The sequence below is a fragment of the Etheostoma cragini genome, chromosome 10 (genome assembly GCF_013103735.1).
Source record: "Etheostoma cragini isolate CJK2018 chromosome 10, CSU_Ecrag_1.0, whole genome shotgun sequence".
NCBI classification, from domain to species: Eukaryota; Metazoa; Chordata; class Actinopteri; order Perciformes; family Percidae; genus Etheostoma; species Etheostoma cragini.
Window position 1 is genome coordinate 14,883,919 of NC_048416.1, and position 21,786 is coordinate 14,905,704.

Below are 21,786 nucleotides of genomic sequence, written 5' to 3' on the forward strand. Positions count from 1 at the left end.
ACTGTAAGTACACTGTGCGTGTACTAAAAGTACCACAACTGCACTCCCAAGTGTGTTTTTCCTCAATGTTTGAGCTTCACCGCAAAACGATGTATGTGTACTTAAACAACACACAGCTGTTTTAACATTAAGATTTTGTGCTCATGTTTTTGAGATCTTCTGTGATTATGAGACACTACTAGTTTAGAAGCCAATCTTGGTTCAGGAAGGGAATCTTGAAGAAACCACTACACATGCACAACAGACTTTTTAGTAAAAATCAAGTGTTTCATATTTTTATTTTCAAATAAGGGAGAATGACGAGATGTAATTGAATGATTCCGGATCAGTCACAAAGTTATTTAACTTTTGGGGAAACCTATATCACACAAATAGTTCCAAGCTTAATATTAGTGGTAAAATGGAACAAAGTCCAAGTATTGTGCTTAAAAACAAATGTGAGGAACTTGAGTAGTTAAATTTTCTGCAACTTTTTACTTGTATTCTACCACATTTCAGAGAAAAATATTGTACTTTTAAATACACTAAATTCAATATATATATACACACAGTACAATGAGATCAGTCACAAAAAGAATACAAAAAAGAATGTATCTGAAGTGACAGTTGACACTGTGTGTGTGTGTGTGTGTGTGAGAGAGAGAGAGAGAATAGAACTGTGGATTAATTTACTTTAAGTAAAAGATCTCAAAACTTGTTCAACCAGATTATTTCTGCAAAGCCACGCTAAACACCCAGGCCACGCATTTATAGGTTGTCACGAGATTGTTAGTTCATTCTTTTATATACTAAAAGCATCAGTTGTCTCGACCACTTCATAGGAAGTAGTGAATGAGTGAAGGTATTCCTATCATTATGGTGTTGCTTAGCAACTACAGTTACTGTAAGCAAATCAAACTACTCCGCACATCTAGCGTTAATCTATAGAATAATATAACATCAACTCATCCAAAAACCGACAAACGCTTAACATTACGTTATTATCGCCATTTAAGGAACTGAGTGAAGCTCTCGACCCCCTCGTGGACAAATGAGACACGAACGCCAACTGTCACGTGAAGCTACAGTAACGTGACCAAACGGGAAGTGAGACACAAAACCGAGAATTTCTGGTAAACACGTCTGGTTCGGTTTGTCCCGTCACCAGTCCCCGGTCTGTCCGTCGGTACGGAGCTGGACAGCCTGAAAGACAGCAGGTTGGAGTCCAGCGGCCGCGAGACTTAGGAGACACACAGGTGAGCGGTCTCTTATTCAGCTTTTGTCGTGCCATAAATCCAAACCTTGTGCAACTTTTTTTTTTCTTTACGGAATTCCCCGAATCAATCACAACAGTCCTTCCTTTTACGTTATCGTGCTACATCTTTCAGACTTGTTTCATTACAATGGCGTGCCTTTAGAAACGAAACTTATTGCCCTAATTGTGACGATTATAGCAAAAGGACATTGTAAAGAGACATTTCAGAGGTATTTTTAGGGGTTTCGTTTAATAAGGCCAAAGTTCCTTTTAGAAATATTAATTTTTTTGTATAACATTACTTGCATTTATGTGTTTGTAGTTTTAAGTCACGTTGCCTTTAGGTAACGCTTAAATAAACATTATAGTATTAACATTATAGTGTATAGTTTTCATGAATGTAATAACACATGTACTCAGTTTATAGCTATACAGCTGTTGTGTATGTACGCTTTTTTTCCAAATTGTGTTATGTTTTGTTACTTGTGTTTTCTATTGTGTATTTTAGTGGATTTGAGCGTGATTGTAGGACATGTAAATTGTAAAAAAACAACAACATAAGGACGATAATGGGATAGGGTTTTCAAGTTTCATTTCAGCTGTCCTTGGCTTTTGTAGCTTATTCTTTTAGGGAATGTGTGCATTTTATGTGCGATTGTGTGTCCTGTTTTCTATGACATCAGGGACCATGTTGGGGAAATGAGTGTTTGGACTTTATGTTATCCTTTGGATTTTTTTGTGTTCTATATCCATAAATACAATCAATCAATCAATCAAAACTAAGGCAGCATGACATTCCGAGGTTAGTTTAACTATAACACAATACAGATCAGCAGCACCACAAACCGCAGCCTCCAAAATTACAACTACGTTGAATCTTCTCTAAAATGGAGATCAACAAAATCTGAATTTTATAACTTTCATGAAGGTACAGGTAGGATTTATTGCAAAGCACTTGTAGTTTTACCATGGTGGGTTTAATAACCTGGCAACTGTATATTTCTACACGCATGTTTTTTTTTGAGTGTATTGAAGAAGGATTTACTCCCAAATGAACAAAACTGAGCTTGTAATATTGGCAGAAACATTTATGTGCAAGAATGGAAATCCCACCTGATCATCACAGTCCGGAGGAATTAATGCTTCTCTTTTCTCCAGTTTCCTCTCATAAGCTTCTGCATTGTCACAGAGAGGCTTTTATTGTCCTAACTAAAAATAAATACACTTTGTTAACATTCCTTTAATCGTTCACTGCCTCTTATCTCTTCACTTTGCCACCAGTACCCTTCATTACTTTGGCTACATTGTCGGGGAAAATATTAATTTGGACATGTTTCTGTGCAGGCAGTTATGGGTTCCATGTTTCGCAGTGAGGAGGTGTGCCTGGTGCAGCTCTTCCTTCAGTCCGGCTCGGCCTACAATTGTGTCAGTGAGCTGGGAGAACTGGGCCTGGTTGAGTTCAGAGATGTGAGTAACTTATACTTGGTTTGTGATCATGTGGTGAAAAGCTCAGAGTCCAATACAAATGGAGGCCCAATAACATTGTAAACTAGTCAGCTACTGTATAGGCCAGAATACCATGTGGAACTATTTTGCCTCCTATTAAGCCTAAATGCATGTGAGTTGGCTCATATCACAAGCCACTGATCATCCCTCTCGTTCTCAGAACAACCCGGAAACACAGTAATGGATGTGTTTACAACTTAATGTGATTATCTGATGAAGTCACTTTGGAATCTGTGGCATTCCTAAATCTGAGTGTAGATAAGATGGTGAACTGATGCTCGCTGTGAGTCACTGTGAAACACAGCAGAGCATTGTCATGAGATGAACATGAGTAACCTTTTTCCTCTGCTCTTATGTTTTAGTTAAATCCTAACGTGAACGCCTTTCAGAGGAAGTTTGTCGGCGAGGTTAGACGATGCGAGGAACTTGAAAAAACTTTAAGTACGTATTGACTCATTGTTTCCCGCCTATATTTCCGTCCATGTTCTTTATTTATTAGTTTTGTTAAGATTCTCATTTCTTACCTATTTTATCTGACCCACAGCCTTCCTGGAGCAGGAGATCAATCGCTCCCTGTCTCCACCCTTGCAGTGTCCCCTCCCTACTCCATGCCCGACACCTTTGGCCCCTCAGCCCCGCGAACTCATCACCATAGAAGAGGAGTGCGAGAGGCTGGCCCGAGAGCTCAAAGAGGTGAGGGCTGAAGAAACCAGGCTGAGATGATAAATGAAAGTCCTTTGTTATCTCATTGGCGCACTATCAAAAAAAACTAAGATTATTGGCCTGACAGTTTTTTTGTATTTCACCAGGTGTCCAGGAACAGAGACAGCCTCCGGGCTCAGCTGACCCAGCTCAGCCAGTACCAAGGAGTCCTGACCAGGACGCACTCTCTCACAGCCTTACAGGTGGGACAGACTACGTTTCTGCAAACATTCATGCATCATGCATTACCATTTTCTTTAGATATTATTATATATTATTCTGGTGTGAGAGAACTGTGTGCAAACTAAAAGTACAAACATGGGCTTCATCTCACAGGCACCGCCACCTGTACTGGAAAGCCAAGGTCTGTTTGATAACCGCCAAGATGTCCACCTCAGGTAGATTTTTTTTTTTTTAAGATGTCCATTATGTGTTTAATGTTGTTATCTACATTCAGCGTGTTTAACACGACATCGCCTCTCTCTCAGTTTTGTGGCAGGAGTGGTCCATCCTTGGAAGGTCCCCTCATTTGAACGGTTGTTGTGGCGGGCATGTCGCGGTTACACCATCGTGGATTTCAGAGAAATGGAGGATCGACTCGAGCATCCGGTCACGGTGGGAACTAGGAGACAAAGATAGGGGTTCATGGTTGAGACATAGATTTGAAAGTGATTTTTGTGACAGGCATAGTCTCTGATCATTCTGTTTGCTGTTTCTTTGTTTGCAGGGGGAAATGGTGCAGTGGACGGTGTTCCTCATTTCCTATTGGGGAGATCAGATCGGACAGAAGGTCAAGAAGATATGTGATTGGTGCGTAAACCTGTGCATCATTTAGATTTTTTTTTATTTTCATTTTTTTATTTGGGGATGTCCACACTACAATGTCTGTTGAACATCTCTTGATTTCCCCTCCTCACAGCTTTCGCACACAGACATTTGCATACCCTGAGAGCACTGCTGAGAGAGAGGAGATTCTCCAGGGACTTCAAAGCAGAATTGAAGATATCAAATCAGTAAGTGTTATAAAAGCACAGAGCACTATCTGTTGAACACTGACACAATCACCAGCAGTCTTTTGTGATGTCTGTATCACACTTGAAAATATTAAAAAGCACAACAATAGCAGTAAAGTCATTTTTTGTCTCTCCTTTTCCTCCACTTCAGGTGTTGTCACAGACCGAGTCCTTCCTGCAGCAGCTGCTGATGCGGGCGGTAGCTGTGCTGCCCCAGTGGAAGGTGCGTGTGCAGAAGTGTAAAGCGATCCAGATGGTTCTGAATCTCTGCAGCCCCTCCGTCACAGACAAATGCTTGATCGCTGAGGCCTGGTGTCCCGTTGGCAAGCTTCCTGAACTGCAGAGTGCTCTGAGAGAGGGAGGGGTAAGACCAAGACAGACTCGACATAAATAAGTAAAAGCGCCTAATTTCTCACACTCTGTCTTTTTCCCCATCCTCCTCTCCGTCCTCAGAGACAGAGTGGCAGTGGTGTCGACTCTTTCTACAACCGCCTGCCTTCCTCCACCCCTCCACCTACCCTGTTTCCCATCAACTCCTTCACAGCTGGTTTCCAGAACATTGTTGACGCCTACGGCGTGGCCAGCTACCGGGAAGTGAACCCCGGTACGTCAGTGCACACCACTACAAGCTTTTCTTCATTAATGCGAGAAAAAGGGCATGTTGGAGGAGGCGTGTTGCTCAGTCCATAGGTAGTGGGGTTGGGAACCGGAGGGTCACCGGTTCAAGTCCCCGTACGGACCAAAGTAAGGCACTGTACCCCCACCCCGCAACCAGGGTGCTGGTCCAGTTGGCAGCCCACTCACTCGGACATCTCTCCATTTGTGTTTTAACAGGTCCTGAGCATGTGTGTTTATTTCAGGCCTGTGTATAGTGATTATGAACAAAAACACAGAGTGTAAATTGTAATTTCCCCACTACGGATCAATAAGCAGTATACATCATGTTAGATGTTCAAAGTAGAATCCAGAGAAGGCTCAACTTCATATGTGCTTTAAGTCAAGTCTTGTTTCTCAACGCAGCGGTGTACACCATAATTACATTCCCCTTCCTGTTTGCTGTGATGTTTGGGGATGTGGGTCACGGTTTACTGATGACCCTGGCTGCCCTCTGGATGGTCCTTGAGGAAAAGGACCCTAAACTAAAGAGCAACAACAATGAGGTAATTTAGGGGATATTCCCTCACAGTGCGATCAACTGTCAAACAAAAGAGCTGAAACGTGTTAATCATTTTGCAAATTAAATGAGTGAAAATGATAATTAAGTGAAATGAAGTTGTCGCCTGTCCCTGTGTGTTTCAGATCTGGAGGATGATGTTCGGAGGACGGTATCTGATTCTGCTGATGGGACTGTTCTCTATCTACACGGGGGCCATTTACAACGAGTGCTTCAGCAGAGGTCTCACTACCTTCAACTCAGGGTGGCACCTCGGCCCCATGTTCGAGAAGAACATTTGGAAGTGAGCCCATAACGTACCTTTTTGTTGTTTTCTCCAATCTCCACATGTTTCATGTCCATCTTACCTAATAGTATTGTATTTATTTCAGTTCATCAGTCCTCGCTGGTAACCAGTACTTGTCCATGGATCCCGTTGTGTCTGGTGTTTTCACCAGCCCTTATCCATTTGGCATTGACCCGGTATGGCCGTCACTCATGAACCAGACTCCATTGTCTTTCAAGCCGTCATCTTGTTTGTCACTGCCTCCATCCTCATTCTCTCTGGTTTTTTGTGGTGCTGTCAGGTCTGGGGGCTGTCCAACAACAAACTAACTTTCCTCAACTCTTACAAGATGAAGATGTCAGTCATCATCGGTGTCATACACATGACTTTTGGAGTCTGCTTGTCATTCTTTAACTACTGGTAAGCAATCACATTTGACTTTTTGGTAGGTGTGTGTTGTGTGTGCACCCCCATTTTTGTGTTTTTTTTAAATATTTATTTGGCCTTGCCTTCACATATCCTCGTTTGGTGCTTTCCCTTGTCGTCATTTGTGTTTTCTCCAGGCACTTTGGTCGGATAAGCAGTGTGTTCTTTGTGCTGATCCCTGAGCTGTTCTTCATGGTGTGTCTGTTTGGCTACCTGGTGTTCATGGTGGTCTTCAAGTGGATCGCCTACACTCCCGCCCAGTCCAAAATCGCTCCTAGTATACTTATCCACTTCATAGACATGTTCCTCTTCACAGACAACCCTGAGAACCCAAAGCTCTATGAAGGACAGGTGTGTGGTTTGTTTATTCCCCTAAAAGAAACTGATCAGTGTTAAGTCATGTTCTACAACTTATGCTATAGTTTTATATTGATGAATGCATTTTCTTAAGTTTTAGGAATTTTTATTTTGTAAAAACAGTATGAAAATCACCTCAAAGATGCCTTGAATTTGGTTGAGACATGGAACCTATCACAGCGAACATTTAGTGTAACATTATCGTATTACAAAATTAAATTAAAATTACAGGAATATTCAAGATGAAAACTTTTCATGGGAATAAACAGGTATTTATGGGGAACATATGGGAAATAACTGGGGGGGGGGGGGGTCAGACACACACACAGTACATGGTGAAATATGAGAGTTGGCTAGCTAGCAACTTAACTGATGGAAATCAATTTTTAGCTGACAATTGGGCTGTGTGCTAACAATTTATAAAAACAGTTTTACAATAAAGAATAAATGGAAATAGATTTATTGATTAAAACTACTTAATTAGGATGCACCATCAAGCAACACTGGATGCTGGAAAATAATCTGCACATGTAATGGAAGAGTGCGCTGCTCAATACTGTGCATGGTCATAATTCAAGACAATAGGCATACTTTTAACCAAAACATGCCATAAGACGTAGTATTGCTTTTTTGTGTATTCCCCCAAAAACCAGCAAACATCTTGAAAGCAGAAATAAAAGTACTCCCAAAAATTGGGGCATGCTTTGAAAAATGGTTTGAAGGAGTAAATACTTTCTGCAGTACATTTTCAGCAATTCGCAAAGCAAGCATGTGTTTCTTAAAAGCATAACAGCCAGTCTTGTCACTCGTCATGTGCAGATTGTGGTGCAGAAGACCCTGGTGGTGCTGGCCCTGTGTTCTGTCCCGGTCCTCCTCTTTGGGAAACCCATGTACGAATACATCACATTCAAGAGAAGACGGCGTCAAGTAGTGAGTGTGTGTTTGACTGAATTTTGACTCTTATTCTAAAATTTGATGTATTTTCTGATGGGATTCCTGGTTCTCTGCAACATCAGGAGGAAGAAAGACGTCCGCTGGTGGTTGATGAAGGCTCCATCAACACTTGTCAGGGGGAGGTGGAGGGAGGAGCTGCTGAAGAGGAGGTAAGAGAGAAGCTTGAATAACTCAATCAACTTAACAGACTAAATACAGTCAGAGAGGTGTTGTGCTCATTCTGTAAGTGTTTAATCTGTGTTGTCTGCAGGAGTTCGATACTGCAGATGTGTTCATGCATCAGGCCATCCACACCATAGAGTACTGCTTGGGCTGCATCTCCAACACCGCCTCTTATCTCCGACTCTGGGCTCTCAGCTTGGCACACGCACGTTAGTGACACCCATACTGACACACACAAACACGATATACATACTCATACTCGCATGATGCACACACAAAGACAGACTTCCTCTCTAAAACCAAACACACTCATACTATTCTTTTATCAGACAGTTATTCAGACGCACATGATAGATGTTTTACCAGGCACTGATGGCTGTCTGACGGTGAGTTATTTGTGTCTCAACAGAGCTGTCGGAGGTGTTGTGGGTGATGGTGATGCGCATCGCATTGAAGTGGGAGGGCTATATTGGATCTGTAGTCCTCTTTGTGATTTTTGCTTTCTTTGCTATGTTGACTGTCTCCATCCTGCTGGTTATGGAGGGACTCTCAGCCTTCCTGCACGCGCTCCGTCTGCACTGGTAAGGATGGGAAGGAGGAGAAGACAAAGCGAAAAATGTGTTGTACAATACTAATAAGTAGGCTTCATATCTGCAAAGAGTATAATCTTTGATAGCTTTTTGCTTTAATCCATATTAAAGGTGGTTAGTTAATCAGGTATGTTATTTATTAACCAATAAGAAACCAAAACACAAACATTAGTCAGACATTGACAGGTACACTGTCTCCTGTCCCAAGCTGCCACAAGAAAAGGTTTTCTTCCTTAAACACAACTCCAGTTTTGGTTATCATCTAACCAGTAGATCTCATCCAAAGTGGACATTTTACTAAAAGGTTTAGCTCTTAAATCTGCATACCACGAATAATAAAACATGAAATGCCCTTCATCTTTAGTCTCACCTAAATCACATAAAGTGTAAAGTGTGTCTGTTTCTAATGGCCAGTGCAATGCACCTCAACATAACTGTGCACACTGAAATCTGCTTCATTCAAGACTCTTCACTGTAGTCATTTTTCATCAGACAATACGTTTGTAATTTAGGTTAATAACAAAGATCAGCACGCCTTCCTCATGGATAAAGAGTCCTGGGATTTACTATCAAAGTTACCCGGATCATTTAGTAATCCATTCAAAGAGTTTTCTTACACAAGTTTATTATTTTCCTATTGGTGTACACATTACACTCCGTTAACATTTATTTCACCTGATAAATGTGTGGGAGGTAATAAATATGCTCTGCAAACTTCCAATTTTTTGGGGATCAATAAATATCTATCTATCTAAAGCTCATGGCAATCTATTTTGAAAGTTCTTTGCATTCAAAGTTGACTTTTTGGATAAGGGTGCTCAGGGAGGTTCATAGCCGCCTGCACATTAAATTATATTCTTGCGCATCAATGGAGATTTTGGCATCATGGTGGTGCTAGAGAAGAGCTTCAGAGGTCACCAAAATATTGATTTAGATCGATAAATATCCATGTTGACTTTGCTTCTCTCTTTTACAGGGTGGAGTTTCAGAACAAGTTCTACAGTGGATCAGGCTACAAGTTGAGCCCTTTCTCTTTCTCATATCTGATCAATCCATCATCTGCAATATAATCGGCAAAACCCTTCCTTAGGATTGCCAAACGGTTATGTTAACTTATGTATATTGTTGAGTACTTGGACTACAACTACACACTTCAGAATGACTTGTCTCCCCGTCTTAACAGTTGTGTTCTAATGCCTGTAGGCTATGAATGGTTTAATTGACTTGCACAATGATCACAATGCTAAAGACTTATTTTTGCATCAGTAGAATGAGAATGAGCCCTATACAATGAATTATAATTGCATTGTTTGAAATGAAAACAGATACTTTTGTATCCCCTTTCTAATTTAGTTTCACTATCAGTGTTATGCACTGCTTTTTAATTAATCCTTTAGTAACTCAAAAAATAGTTATCAATAAGCTTTCACTGTATGAACATGTATTAAAGACATTACTTATGAAAAGGGAAAACACACCATTAATGACTGTTCTGCAGTTTAAGGGAAGGTATGATTGTTTAATTGGTAAATTGGCTTTGATAAGCCAGCCCTGTAGGATTCTTCAGATGATATCAGGGAGTTATCTTAATGATTTTCATGAGCCAAAGATACTTTTCCCTCATTGTTATGTCTTCCAAGCACATACAGGTATTTATTGGTAGCAAAGGTTTTTTTCAGGTGCCTTACTGGGACTGAGTGCTTGTTTATCCATTAATTGTTTTTGGGCAGGTCATAACCTCCGCTATTTTGAACAAAAATCTGCTGAACATTTTACTTTTTTCTGCCTGTTTGCTTTGTAAAATGGATCAAATTTGAACTGAAATTAAATATGATTTTCTTGTTTAATCTCATTGTGGGAAGCCATTCACTGAGCAGGTTACCTCACCTGTGTAGTCACACTATTTACTGTCACAAATGTCTCTAACTAATTTATTAAGTCACTGGTAATGGAAGAAGTATTCAAATCCTTTACTTGGGTGTAAGAAGTAGTACCCCAATGCAAAAAAGGCCATTACAAGTAAGAAATCTAGCATTCAAAATCTTTAGTAAAACAACCTGTTAAGCAGAGAGATGTAGAATGATACATTATTGATTCATTTGCATGCTCTGTTGGATAAACTTGTTTTACACAATCCTCATTTTTATATATTTGTATCGTGATATACCCATCCCATCTTACATGTTATCATTTTATATTTTGTAATTGTATACAATTTTCATTTTTGTATGACTAGTGCTAATATTACGCCAACTAGTGCTATTTATTGCTGAGCTGACCCGTTCTCTTGTCAAATGCATTTCATTGTACAGTCGAACCTGTTAAACCTACACATGGCGAATTAAAACTTGAAGCATTTTAATGTTGCTGACGTAGCTGGAGCTCAGCATAACTATTCCCTATATACTGTGAGTATGTTCATCTCTAATAATACATCATATGTTCTTAGATGAGTAATTCTCATCAAATATGAATGTACTAGTTATTGGTCAGATGTGCCTAGTGGAGGAAAGTCTTAAAGGAAGACAGTATACAATAGAAATGGTAAAGTGCAAGTACTTTTAAAAAAAAAAACAGACATATAGCAATATTTCCACCATTAAGTGTCTGTAGAGTAGCCTAATGGACAGAAACGCGCTTTTTTGTTTAATAGTTTGATTAAGTCATGTAAGCGGAACTTCTGAAGAGCTGTTGTTTGTTTCTGACGGTGCAAGAAGTGACCCGGATGTTGTCTGAATGTCAAAGATGGCGCTCCGCATGTCACGGTGAATTCTTATCAAATAGCAAGAGTCAAAGATGTTTTCGTATTTTTAAGGCCATAACGTTTTACCGGATGGTAGCACATTGACTACACTTTTATTTGAATTAATGAAGTAGAAGAAGCTGAGAAGGAGATGGCTTCGCGCGTTATCAGTCGCAGTGTACGGCTGTTAGGTCAAATTCAACGATGTCGTCCACTTATGGCTACAAACAAGACCGGTGAGTCAAGTTATTATAATCACAGCTGTTTTGCCTTGTGCGAATCCTATTTTGTGTACCGTTTGCTTTAGCTTAGTTGTGTTTATCTGTAATATTTGTATTATGAAACTTGTCTGTTATCCAGCTCGGTGTCTGAGTCAGCCAGCCTCTCAGCCGGAGCCCAGCGCAGATGGAAATGAAGCCGTGAACCCGACATTTGTGAACAGAAACCCCCGGAACCTGGAGCAGATGGCTCTGGCTGTGAAGGACCGGGGCTGGAAGACGACCTGGCCTCACCGGGAGTTCTACCACAGGTGTGTGTGGGTGGGGGTGTGTGTGTGTGTGTGTGTGTGTGTGGGTAGGTGGGTAGGTGTGTGTGTGTGATAAAATGTCACAAACCTTTTGATTAGAGGTGCATCGTAATATCTGTTTACCCTCATGTTCTCATCGGGTCAAATTTGACCCGTTTTTTATATCCAAAATAAAGAAAGTCGAAAAAAGAATTCAAGACTTTTGCAAAGGCGACAAAAGCGATGAATTTATTTTTTTTCAAAAACACTGGAAAAAAAGACTCAAAAACGTTGGAAAAGTGACAAAATACAGGGGGGAGTGTATTAAACGTCAAACATAGCGTCATAAACGTTGACAAAACGTCAAGAAATGGGACAAAGACATTGGAATAAAACTTTATAAAACAACAAGGGAAGACAAGGGTTAAGTCAAATCAAGTGTTTCATTTTCCTGTTTATGTTCATCACACTGTCAAATAACTGCTGACAAAAGATAAAAATGCACATTCTGTATTGCTCTTAAGTTTGTACTAATACTTGTACTGTCACTGTCAGAATCAGTTAGACTGATGTGTTATAATGGGAGACCTGCGTACATAAAGGGAAATCAGAACTACATCAACTAAATCCTGCAGATCTAAATTCCCTAGATATTTGTTTTTATGCTGTTGTTTCTCATTTGGTGAATCAAAAGAAAAAGTTCCGCCAGGGGGGACCAAAAATAACTATTTTATTTTCTATTCCTCCTGCCCATCTCACTTCGGTTTCGTCATGTTTCTCTCGTCTTTTCAGATTGGAGTTTTCTCGCACCCAGCACCATGTAACGGCAAACGTGTTCTCCAGCAGCTCTCCTGTCCCGGTGCTTTCCTGTTCAACCAAGGAGTGGTCACTGAAGAAGGAGCTGGCTTCCACAAACTGCGTGGCAGCGTGTCAGGCTGTGGGCGAGGTGCTGGCGCAGCGATGCCACCAGGCTGGCATCACCAGGATGGTGTACAGGGCTATTCCCTGGACGTACCGCTCCGACGCTGTGAGTACAAACTGCCGTTAGAACATTGATTTGCCTTTTTCCTTAAGTTGTCAGCTGCTTTATGGTTTTTCTCTTCTTGACTTTTCTCTTTCACAGGTTCAGTCATTTAGGTCGGCAATGAAAGAGGGAGGAATCACCCTCAGTGAACCCAGAAGGAAATACATCGGTACCTGAATTTTGATGTAATCTATTACATCTATTGTTTTGTAAAAATGTTCCCTGTATCCCTTATTCTCTACTCTTTTGTGAATTGTGACTGTACCAATATAAAGATGATGAAAGTAAGGTTGCTTGTTCCTGTGCTCTGTCTCTTGTAGATACAATGTTTCTGAACAGCAGTCCACCGCTGGTGTATTAGTTAATCAAGAAACAAAGTGTTTGGTTTGAGTATAATCATTTATTTTTTTTCCACTCATATGGCTTCTTGTAAACAAGAGTGAGGTGCAGACAGTGGAGAGCTTAATACAATAAGGCATAGAGATGCTGACAAGAAAAGAAGAAAAGAATTGATCATTTCATTCATAGTACAGTGTGATGTAGGCTCAGGCTGTGGGGACAGTGTGTGCTGTGGGATTATAAAGTGCATGTTTTTTTAACGGCGAGCATGCAGGTTAAATAAAGTCAGCTTTAGCTTGGTTTCACTTAAAGTAACACCAGCATGAAATATGAATAGTCCAGATCAGCATGGAGTGATCAGAAGAGCAGTATTTTTAATAATTTACCTGAATCCATTAAACGTCAATATAAATACATGAGAAAACCCTGAACATTTGCTCTCGCATGTTGGTATAAACACACCCAGGTCATTAGCAATTAGGGGTTAGCAATTAGCAATTAATTATATGCGCATACTACATGCAACACTTTTGGAAGTCACATTTGTAATGCAATCAGAGAAACAACAAGATTCATACATACAATATGCAGCCACCACATCGTAGTAAAAACAGACAAAAAAAACACCAGTCATTGAGTTGTATTTCATCCTCAGGTACAAGGCACTCATGCAGAGGTGTTGAAATACAATGAATAAAACTAAAATTGGACACATTGGTTCTTAACATACTGACATGATAAAAGATTTTCTTTGTAATATATTCATTGGCACATTGGAATAGGAACCGGTTAGTGCCATAAAACTGGCCCTGACTTGGTCCATGATGCACAGCTTACATACAGTGAAACCCTCCCATCCGTCAACAATGAAGGTCCTCGTGAAAAAGACTTCCAATGAGAAAGAATATGAAAACCATCTACCTCGGAGTTACAGCATACTCTTATACAGAAAAAAAGAAAGGAAAACAGTAATTGCATAGATATCTCGGAAGTGGTGACGCAAGGGGAGAGGGAACAAGGAGAGAGAAACCAGTACGTACACAATGCGTGTGACTCTAAAACACTGATAAACATAATACTACCATGTACGCTGATAATGACTCCAGCCTTCAGATATGCTGGCTCTACAGTAAGATCCTTTAAACAACAGTGAACCATCAGCTATAATAATTATTAACAGAGATATGCATGGGAACATAAATTAAAACTTTCATCATCTAAATAACTAAAATATAAACATAGTGTATCATTGTAGGAAAACCTTGGCATAGAAATTACCAGCCGTACATTCCTTCAGGTGTTCTCTGAATTATTTCTCTCCACCGTTTAAATCCTCCTTAATGGGTCCCCCTCCCTCCTGTCTATGCTCTTCCGTCTCTTTTAACACTTTAGGGTTTGCTTTGACCGGCGTCTGGCAGGCTTCGTGGTTCAGGTGAGACATCCACACATGCTTTCTGGTGAATCAGACCCCGTCGCCCTTGGCTACGCCTCCGTTGCCCAGGAGACTCCCTCGGACTGCCAAGCAGCTTTGAAGGCAACAAAAAAGTAAAAATGTATGTTATACTGTATAGCAGCCAAATGTAAGCATTGGCACTCAACAAAGATTTTGACAGTTTTCCAACCTTAAATCCAGGAAAGAACATTACCATATGATATCTCCTTTAAATCCTAAAGTGTGATTTAATTTTAAATACTAAAGAGCTTCAACCATGAATATTAAAGTGAGATTGTATTTTGCACTTTTAGTACCAACTACACTCATTGCTTGTATCACACACCTCATTCCAGAGTTCATTTCAACAAGAGGCTCCTCTGAATTACCTCAACTTACAAATGAGCCATTTGTGTGTGCAACTACTAAACTAGAAAGAGCATGAAAGAGACACTGGCGCTCGGTTCCATATACCTGTTCACGACCTTTATCCTCCTCACTGATGGACTGCATGAGGGAGAAGAGGTTCATCCTTCCACTGCGATTAACACTCAGAGCAACCTTGGGATGAGAGAGATACGCATCAAGACCAACAGCTTCAGATGCAGTGTGTGTTTGTGTGTGTTTGTGTGTGTGTGTGTGTGTGTGTGCGCGCGCATGCGTGCGCATTTGTGCCAGACAGTCTGATCACCTTGTCTGGTTCATTGACTGTGATAGTAGGACATGCGTCTGTTGGTCCCGTCGGCCACTGGTTGTTCTCAGACTGGGGAGGGGGCTCTTCAAACACCTGGGTGTGTTTTGAAAGATAAAATGATTAAAGATTAAACATCTGCAGGATTTTAAATTCTAAAAACATCATTGATGTAACTAATTACCTCTGTGTGCTCCTCTGGATCTTCTAGTTCATCTGAGCTACCCAAATCTTTTTTACCTAGACTCTCTACATCCTCCTCATCACCCGGCTCATAATTGTCAAGTTCATCATCATCATCGTCATCGTCATCGTCATCATCATCATCATCATCATCATCATCATCATCATCCTGATCCACCCCTCCCTCTCCTGGCTTTCTTTTTTCCCCTGCCTCCTCCTTGCGTATAGATTTTTGTCTTTGGTCTCTTGACTTTCGCCTCCAGAGTTCGCTGTGACGCTGCTGGCTGGAATAATGAAAAAACAGAACAGCACAATTCTTACATAAGCCCACAAATCAATACCTCAAAAAGCCACAGGCAGCAGCCAACAAACTAAATTGTTGATATTGTCTAGAAAAGCTATATCATTTTGGAACAGAGGTCTTTACATTGCATTATACCATGGCTGACCTTGCATTGAGGATGCCGCTGTAGGTTTGCAGCTGCTTCATGAAGCCTTCGTTGGGCTTGACAATGGGCCGGCAACTCCTAACGTAGGACAACGCCATATCCAGTGGCCAGTGCTGCTGCTTCATGGCGTAGGAGATCACCGTGGATGCAGAGCGAGAAACGCCCATCTTACAGTGCACCAACACGGCCTGTCCACTTTTCCTGAAATACGCAACAATCAACAGAGGAACTCGCTCAGTTATTTAGGTAAAAAAGGATAATTAACTGAATGGAAGTATTAGTCACAATGTGACAACTCAAAACTGTGGAGAAATTGCTGTTGAGCAAAAGTTAGGAGCATAGTGCATGATATAAAACAGGAGTTAAACATTTTAAGAAATGCACTTGTTGCAGAGAGTTAGATGAGACGACTGATACTACTCTCATGTGTGTGCACGCTCAATATGAAGCTACAGCCGGTATAGTTAGCTTAGCATATAACTAGCCTGTCCATAGGTAAAGGAAATATGCCTACCAGCACCTCTAAAACCCACTAATTATCACATCATATTACCGTTTGTTTAATCCATACAAAAGCCAAAGTGAAAAAACAACAACAATTTTCTTGGCCAGGCTCAGTAACTTCCTGGAGTGTCCACCGGTTGCCAGGCAACTGCTAAGAGCCAAGAAATAGTCCAGCAATTATTGCGCTTTACAGGAGCTGGTGGACAGATGCAAGGCAAGGGAAGTTAATTTGTATAGCACATGTTCATACACAGGGACAATTTAAAGTACTTTACACATAATCAAAAAGAAAAATAATTAAAAAAAAGTGTGTAAAACGTACTAGACAATGAGATACTTTAGAGCAAATTATCAGCAATTTACCACATAGTAGAAGCTATGAAACATTTTAAGCCTATTTTTTTTTTTTTAATGACCAGATTTGGGGCAAATCTAAGACCTTCTGAAAGTTTATTCCAATAATGTGGAGCATTAGAACAGAAAGCAGCTTTACCATGTTATGTTTTGGTCCTAGGAACAGTTAGCAGACCGATCCCTGAGAACTTAAGAAGTCTATTGCTAGTGAGCTGATTTGTGGTGAACATCTGGCGCAGTACAGCTGCCGTCAGGTGGGCGGGTGCTACACATTGGTGGTGGTAGAGAGTTGCCAGTCATTGTTTTGGTCAATGCATAGACGCAGTGAGTCTACGGGGGTAAAGTCAGTCAAAGAGAGAGCTTAGTATAATGTGTTGTCTGCATCATAATGGTAAGTGATGTTTTTTTTTTTTTTGCATAATTAGGCCTAGTGGGGGCATATAAATGCAACATTTTCTTTAGCTCTGTGTATTAATGTTGTTGTTGATGTCCATCTCTAGTTCCAAATGTCTCATGACCAGGGTTGGGTATCTTTTATATTTTTACGATTCCGATGCCGAACCGGTACTTTTAAAACAGTTCCAATTCCTAAACCAATTGTTGAAAATCTGAAAGAAAATATATGTATATATATATATATATAGGTTGAGTACGAGAGATTCCAGAATTTTACCCCACACGCTAGGCTGGGAAGGTCTACCTGTATACCTCTTATTCAAGTCTTTGTGCTAAGCTAACCATCTTGTGGGTCTACTGTTGGTACAAATCCCCTTTCAGCATTAGGGGATTTAGTGTCAAACATCCCCCCTCCTGATTGAGCTTCAGTCTGGTTGCAGCAGTTGAAAGTATATAAAACGTGATAATGTTAATACTGATGTGGTAAGTGATGTGATAGCAATGTGATTGCCGACCTTGGTAACCTGCAAAATACAAGACCTGCCCTTTGACAAGTTTGGAGTTCAAGTGTTTTCTGGTGTGTTTAGGGTTTTAAGGATTACCTTGCAGTGTTGATGAAGTTGTATGTGTCTGTCCAGTGAGAGAGCAGGTTGGTGGATTCCACATCGTACACTCTGATGTTCATATAAGTGAAGGACTCTGGGAAAAAGTTGTCAATCTCCCTTGTCACATTCAGAATATAGCCCACACTGAAAAAAATATAGACACACACTTAGAACCACAGTGGTGGCAAAACACAATGCACAATTCAGTTTTACCCATGTCCGGAGTAGGGTTGGGTACTGAAACCCCGTTCCTACGCAACCGGTAGAAAATCGGACCGGCTTAGAACACAAATTTCGGTTCCTCATATCGGTTCCACTTAATGGGTCAACTGAAATATTTTCCCCTTGTCGTTTTGACACTACAATAACAATTCACGATTTCTCTGCAGTCTACTGTTAGCTAGCTACCGTAAATGTTGGCTACTTTTAAAATGCCATATTTTAGTATACCAACTCACATTTGCTTTGTGTAGTGTAACTGTAATTTGTTGTTAAAAGTTTGTAGTTGTGTGTTAGGTGACTTAGCTTTACTTACTAAATATTTACCGTAAGTACTTTCAACCATTAACATATTGTTAAATTTAAATTATTTCAATTTTTTTTTAAAGTGTAAAAGAGCCTTTCTTTGATGCCATTTTTCAGATTTTCAACAATTGGTTTAGGAATTGGAACTGTTTTAAAAGTACCGGTTCGGCATCGGAATCGTAAAAATATAAAAGATACCCAACCCTGGTCATGAGACATTTGGAACTAGAGATGGACATCAACAACAACATTAATACACAGAGCTAAAGAAAATGTTGCAGGTGAAAAACACTAACTTGTTTTTCTGCAGCTCCTCAAAGTTAGCTGCGTTCCACTCAGAGCCCTAAAACCAGATAAAGGAGAGGTTAACTTCAGGTCACATGACAAAAAGGAAAGGGCCAATAGAGCCGTCTTCCCTATCGCTGTCAACACAGATGTTCCACAAAAGGGGAAGTTACGCTCACATTAACATCCTGATAAAAAGCAAACTTCCGTCAGTTTGTTGACTAAAGCACAAGAAAGGCTTCTTGCCATGCTGGTTACATGAAGATCATTACTGTCTTTGAAACCCAGCAATCATTTACCAGGTAAAGGTAGTCAAATATTTTGGAAGGTTTGTCCATCTGAGCCATGGTGACCAGGATCTCGTTGTCAATGTACTCCTTAAAGGGTCTCATGTCGAAGCCTATCCTGGTCTCCAGGGCAGAGTGCACCTACAGTAGCAAAGGAAAGATCAAGTTATACAGGCATACTACATACATTCTCTTTTTTGTGACCTATTATTATTTTCCCCTAGTAGTTCTCTGACACTCTTCAATCCAACTTCCACTTTATATTTGCCCGCATGTCTTACCATTTTGGACGTGAGATTGTCCAGGTCTTCAGTCCTCATGATGTCTCTCAGATGCTCTTTGATCAGCACCTCGTTGGAAATGCGGTCTGCCGAGCTTCCCATGCAAGAACATAGGAAACTTAAAGTACAACCTGACAACTTTCATTGTATTTCCCCATTCGTAGCAGTTGTGGAATGTAACAAAATATATTGCTACACTTAAAGTGCTCATATTATGCTCATTTACAGGTTCATAATTGTATTTAGAGGATATATTGGAATAGGTTCACATTGTTTAATTTTCCAAAAACACCATATTTTGGTGTACTGCATATTGCTGCTGCTCCTCTTTTCACCCTGTGTGATGAGCTCTCTTGTTTTAGCTACAGAGTGAGGCATCCTACCTCTGTTTCATATTTGTTGGGAGTCGCACATGTGCAGTAGCTAGGCCAGCACTGCTAGCCGGTCAGAGTACAAGGGCGTGCTACGCTAGCAGCTAGGCGAGCATTAAAACATGTGTTACAAAGTGACGCACGTAGGTCACAGAAGTAAAGGCTGGACTACAATAGAGCTGTTTGGAGCAGTTTGTGAACAGTGTTTTCTCTGGAGGATGGAAAGTCCCTTTGGGTGGACTGCTTGGCATTTTCACTTTATAAACCTGTTACATCTACAAAAAAGATATATAACACATTAAAGGAATGGGAAAAATAAATAAAATACATAATATGAGCACTTTAACTACAGTTTAGAAGTACTTGTATTTACTTACCTCTGTCCATTACTGTCCCTGCGGACTGACTCCAGGTCGTTCATAGCTTCCCACTCGTTGAGGCAGAAGCGGTCTGACTCGATGTGCCGGTGGTAGTGCTGGGCCCACTCCAGGCCATTGCCTGGGATCACTGCTGCCTTGACCGCCCGCTCGCAGCAGCCGTGCAACGCCTGCAGCACTGACCTTACAGTGGCGGGGAGGCGGGGGACAGAAGATGATGTATATTTGAGGACACAGAAAAACTCAGAAAGGAGCTACAGAAGTTAGAAATGCAAGATTTAGAGTGACTGGACGTCATGTTGTTGTGCTTTAGGAAGTTATGTGCGCTGGACTCCATAGTAGGGACATTAATGTTTTAACATAACCTACAAGAGCCTTCTGCTTCTCTACAAATCTCTCCGTGGACTCTTACCAAAATACCTCAGAGATCTCCTCCACCCCTACACTCAGTCACGTTCCCAGCAGTCCTCTGACAAGGACCCGCTGCACACACCCCGCACCAGGTTGCAGACTTTTCGAGACAGGGCTTTCTCTGCCAATGCTCCCACACTCTGTAACAGTCTACTACTTCTCGTGCGCTCCGCTCCATCCCAGCCCATCTTCAAAAAGCACCTCAAAACATTTCTTTTCACTAAATTCTATGACCCCCCTCGTTTTTTTGTTAAGCAACCTTGGGTACCTTAAAGGTGCTATATAAGTTATTATTATTATTATTATTGTTATTATTATTATTGTTATTAACATTAATGTGTGGGTGTCAGCATTTTCACTCACCACATAGTCTGCATAGAAACAGGCTTAAAAATTCTGATCTCTTCAGCTGTTGTAACACTAAAACCACTGTGGAAAAAAAAGAAAGAAGTATGAGCTATAATACTGAGAATAAAGAGCAGAAAGAGAGAACTGAGGAAGTAATACTTATTAGAAGCACTGTTGGACTACAACGAAGAAGACAGAGACAGATTATTCAGTGTAAATTTCTGATGGTTCTCGTGAAGAATATGAGGACAGATCGAGAGCGAGAGCGAGAGAGAGAGAGAAATTAGCACACTTGGAGGTGTGAACCAGACATGCTTGTGTGACATAGCAGCCGATCACTGTTTCTTTTTTTTTTACACTCATGTGACAGCAGATGAGTTCAAACACAGCAGTCCACAGCAGAGCTTGACTGTTTTACCACTGCTAACTCTCAGTTTCAGTGCTCTTCTCTACATCCTCCTCTTAGCATCAACGGCTAATAAGGACACTGAAATGAGTGGCCACAAGCTATAACACAGCCTCAACCCTTTTAATCAAAGCATTGCTCGTTGTTAAGGTCACTAAGATCTACACTAACACTGAGTTAGTAGATGTTTGGGGGTTCTGGATGCCCCACAGTGTAACCAGGGAGTTGCTTTAAGTGATAGTAAATCTTTAGTGATTCAGAAAGAAGCCAAACTACTTTACTTTCATTTCAGTGCACAAACAAAAGATCTCCATGTTTATGTAAGGGTTTAAGTGAGTGACAGAAGCAGTTGTAATTTATGGAGAATGATTCAGCTCCTTAAATAGAGAGTCCATTACTCATCCACATTATCTCTGGCCAGAATCCCAGACATCAGGCTGCACCGTCTGTGCTGCAGCCTCACAAACTTGTGCATTTACACTTTGAATTTGTTCCTCATTCCCTTCTTTAAATGGTTCTTACCCGTCTCCGTCCAGATACACCTGAGTGTCGCTCCATACTGGCAGAACCAGGCCGATGGTGCACTGATCACTGCAAAGAGCCAGTGAAGACACAGGAATAGTGACTTGTCAAAGCTAAACCAGAAATGATTAACTGAACGGAAATCTTATCTTTGTGACACAGTACACCTGCATCTTGGTTACACACACCTCTCTGAGTTGGGGAAATCCATGCCCAGTAGGATGCTCTCGTGTTTGTTGCTGAGGGTGGAGACAATGATCAGATACCTGACTCTGACCGAGCTGATGGACTCCAACTGCACCGCCTGCATGACAGAGCAGCAGGGAGACAAAAAGAGGGAAGAGGAGAGAAACGACATACAATTA

The 21,786-nt window shown here is 40.8% G+C and overlaps 3 protein-coding genes and 1 long non-coding RNA gene across 10 annotated transcripts in view; 3 read left to right on the forward strand and 1 right to left on the reverse strand.

Moving 5' to 3' along the window:
* The first annotated feature begins 537 nt into the window (after positions 1–537).
* On the forward strand, positions 538–17,968 carry LOC117951860. Its single transcript, XR_004658264.1, has 3 exons — positions 538–550; positions 13,342–13,347; positions 17,834–17,968. It is a non-coding gene; the product is annotated as an uncharacterized LOC117951860 (long non-coding RNA).
* On the forward strand, positions 986–10,235 carry tcirg1b (T cell immune regulator 1, ATPase H+ transporting V0 subunit a3b). Of its 3 annotated transcripts, XM_034883799.1 has the most exons (21): positions 986–1,235; positions 2,579–2,701; positions 3,103–3,181; positions 3,285–3,433; positions 3,550–3,645; positions 3,779–3,840; positions 3,931–4,057; positions 4,170–4,252; positions 4,362–4,455; positions 4,607–4,819; positions 4,909–5,059; positions 5,476–5,615; positions 5,755–5,912; positions 6,001–6,091; positions 6,196–6,314; positions 6,458–6,671; positions 7,497–7,607; positions 7,688–7,780; positions 7,882–8,002; positions 8,203–8,374; positions 9,360–10,235. In XM_034883799.1, the coding sequence occupies exons 2-21, from the start codon at positions 2,585–2,587 to the stop codon at positions 9,451–9,453; spliced, it is 2,484 nt and encodes an 827-aa protein (XP_034739690.1). In that variant the 5' UTR covers positions 986–1,235; positions 2,579–2,584; the 3' UTR covers positions 9,454–10,235. The 3 variants fall into 3 exon arrangements, with proteins under 3 accessions (XP_034739690.1, XP_034739692.1, XP_034739691.1); XM_034883801.1 differs by lacking the exon at positions 986–1,235 and having other exon boundaries at positions 2,585–2,701; positions 7,694–7,780; XM_034883800.1 differs by lacking the exon at positions 986–1,235 and having other exon boundaries at positions 2,585–2,701; positions 7,497–7,606; positions 7,687–7,780.
* On the forward strand, positions 11,081–12,993 carry mrpl18 (mitochondrial ribosomal protein L18). 2 transcript variants are annotated; one of them, XM_034883817.1, is made up of 4 exons: positions 11,081–11,360; positions 11,462–11,655; positions 12,424–12,658; positions 12,755–12,993. In XM_034883817.1, exons 1-4 carry the CDS (start codon positions 11,331–11,333, stop codon positions 12,830–12,832), a joined length of 537 nt encoding a protein of 178 aa, XP_034739708.1. In that variant the 5' UTR covers positions 11,081–11,330; the 3' UTR covers positions 12,833–12,993. The 2 variants fall into 2 exon arrangements, with proteins under 2 accessions (XP_034739708.1, XP_034739707.1); XM_034883816.1 differs by having other exon boundaries at positions 11,084–11,362; positions 11,487–11,655.
* The window catches only part of si:ch211-203d1.3 (protein phosphatase Slingshot homolog 3), a 12,358-nt gene continuing 3,610 nt past the window's right edge, over positions 13,039–21,786 (reverse strand). For 3 of the 4 annotated variants that reach the window (XM_034883806.1, XM_034883807.1, XM_034883808.1), the window contains exons 5-17: positions 21,610–21,725; positions 21,422–21,490; positions 20,509–20,574; positions 19,735–19,917; positions 18,987–19,080; positions 18,718–18,846; positions 18,430–18,476; positions 17,606–17,752; positions 15,750–15,950; positions 15,302–15,584; positions 15,118–15,213; positions 14,901–14,987; positions 13,039–14,520 (exon numbers count right to left, since the gene is read on the reverse strand). In XM_034883806.1, coding sequence (XP_034739697.1) covers positions 14,383–14,520; positions 14,901–14,987; positions 15,118–15,213; positions 15,302–15,584; positions 15,750–15,950; positions 17,606–17,752; positions 18,430–18,476; positions 18,718–18,846; positions 18,987–19,080; positions 19,735–19,917; positions 20,509–20,574; positions 21,422–21,490; positions 21,610–21,725 — 1,656 coding nt within the window. In that variant the 3' untranslated portion in view covers positions 13,039–14,382. Of the gene's footprint in view, positions 14,521–14,900; positions 14,988–15,106; positions 15,214–15,301; positions 15,585–15,749; positions 15,951–17,605; positions 17,753–18,429; positions 18,477–18,717; positions 18,847–18,986; positions 19,081–19,734; positions 19,918–20,508; positions 20,575–21,421; positions 21,491–21,609; positions 21,726–21,786 lie in introns of all 4 variants that reach the window. The other variant, XR_004658263.1, reaches the window with a different exon arrangement.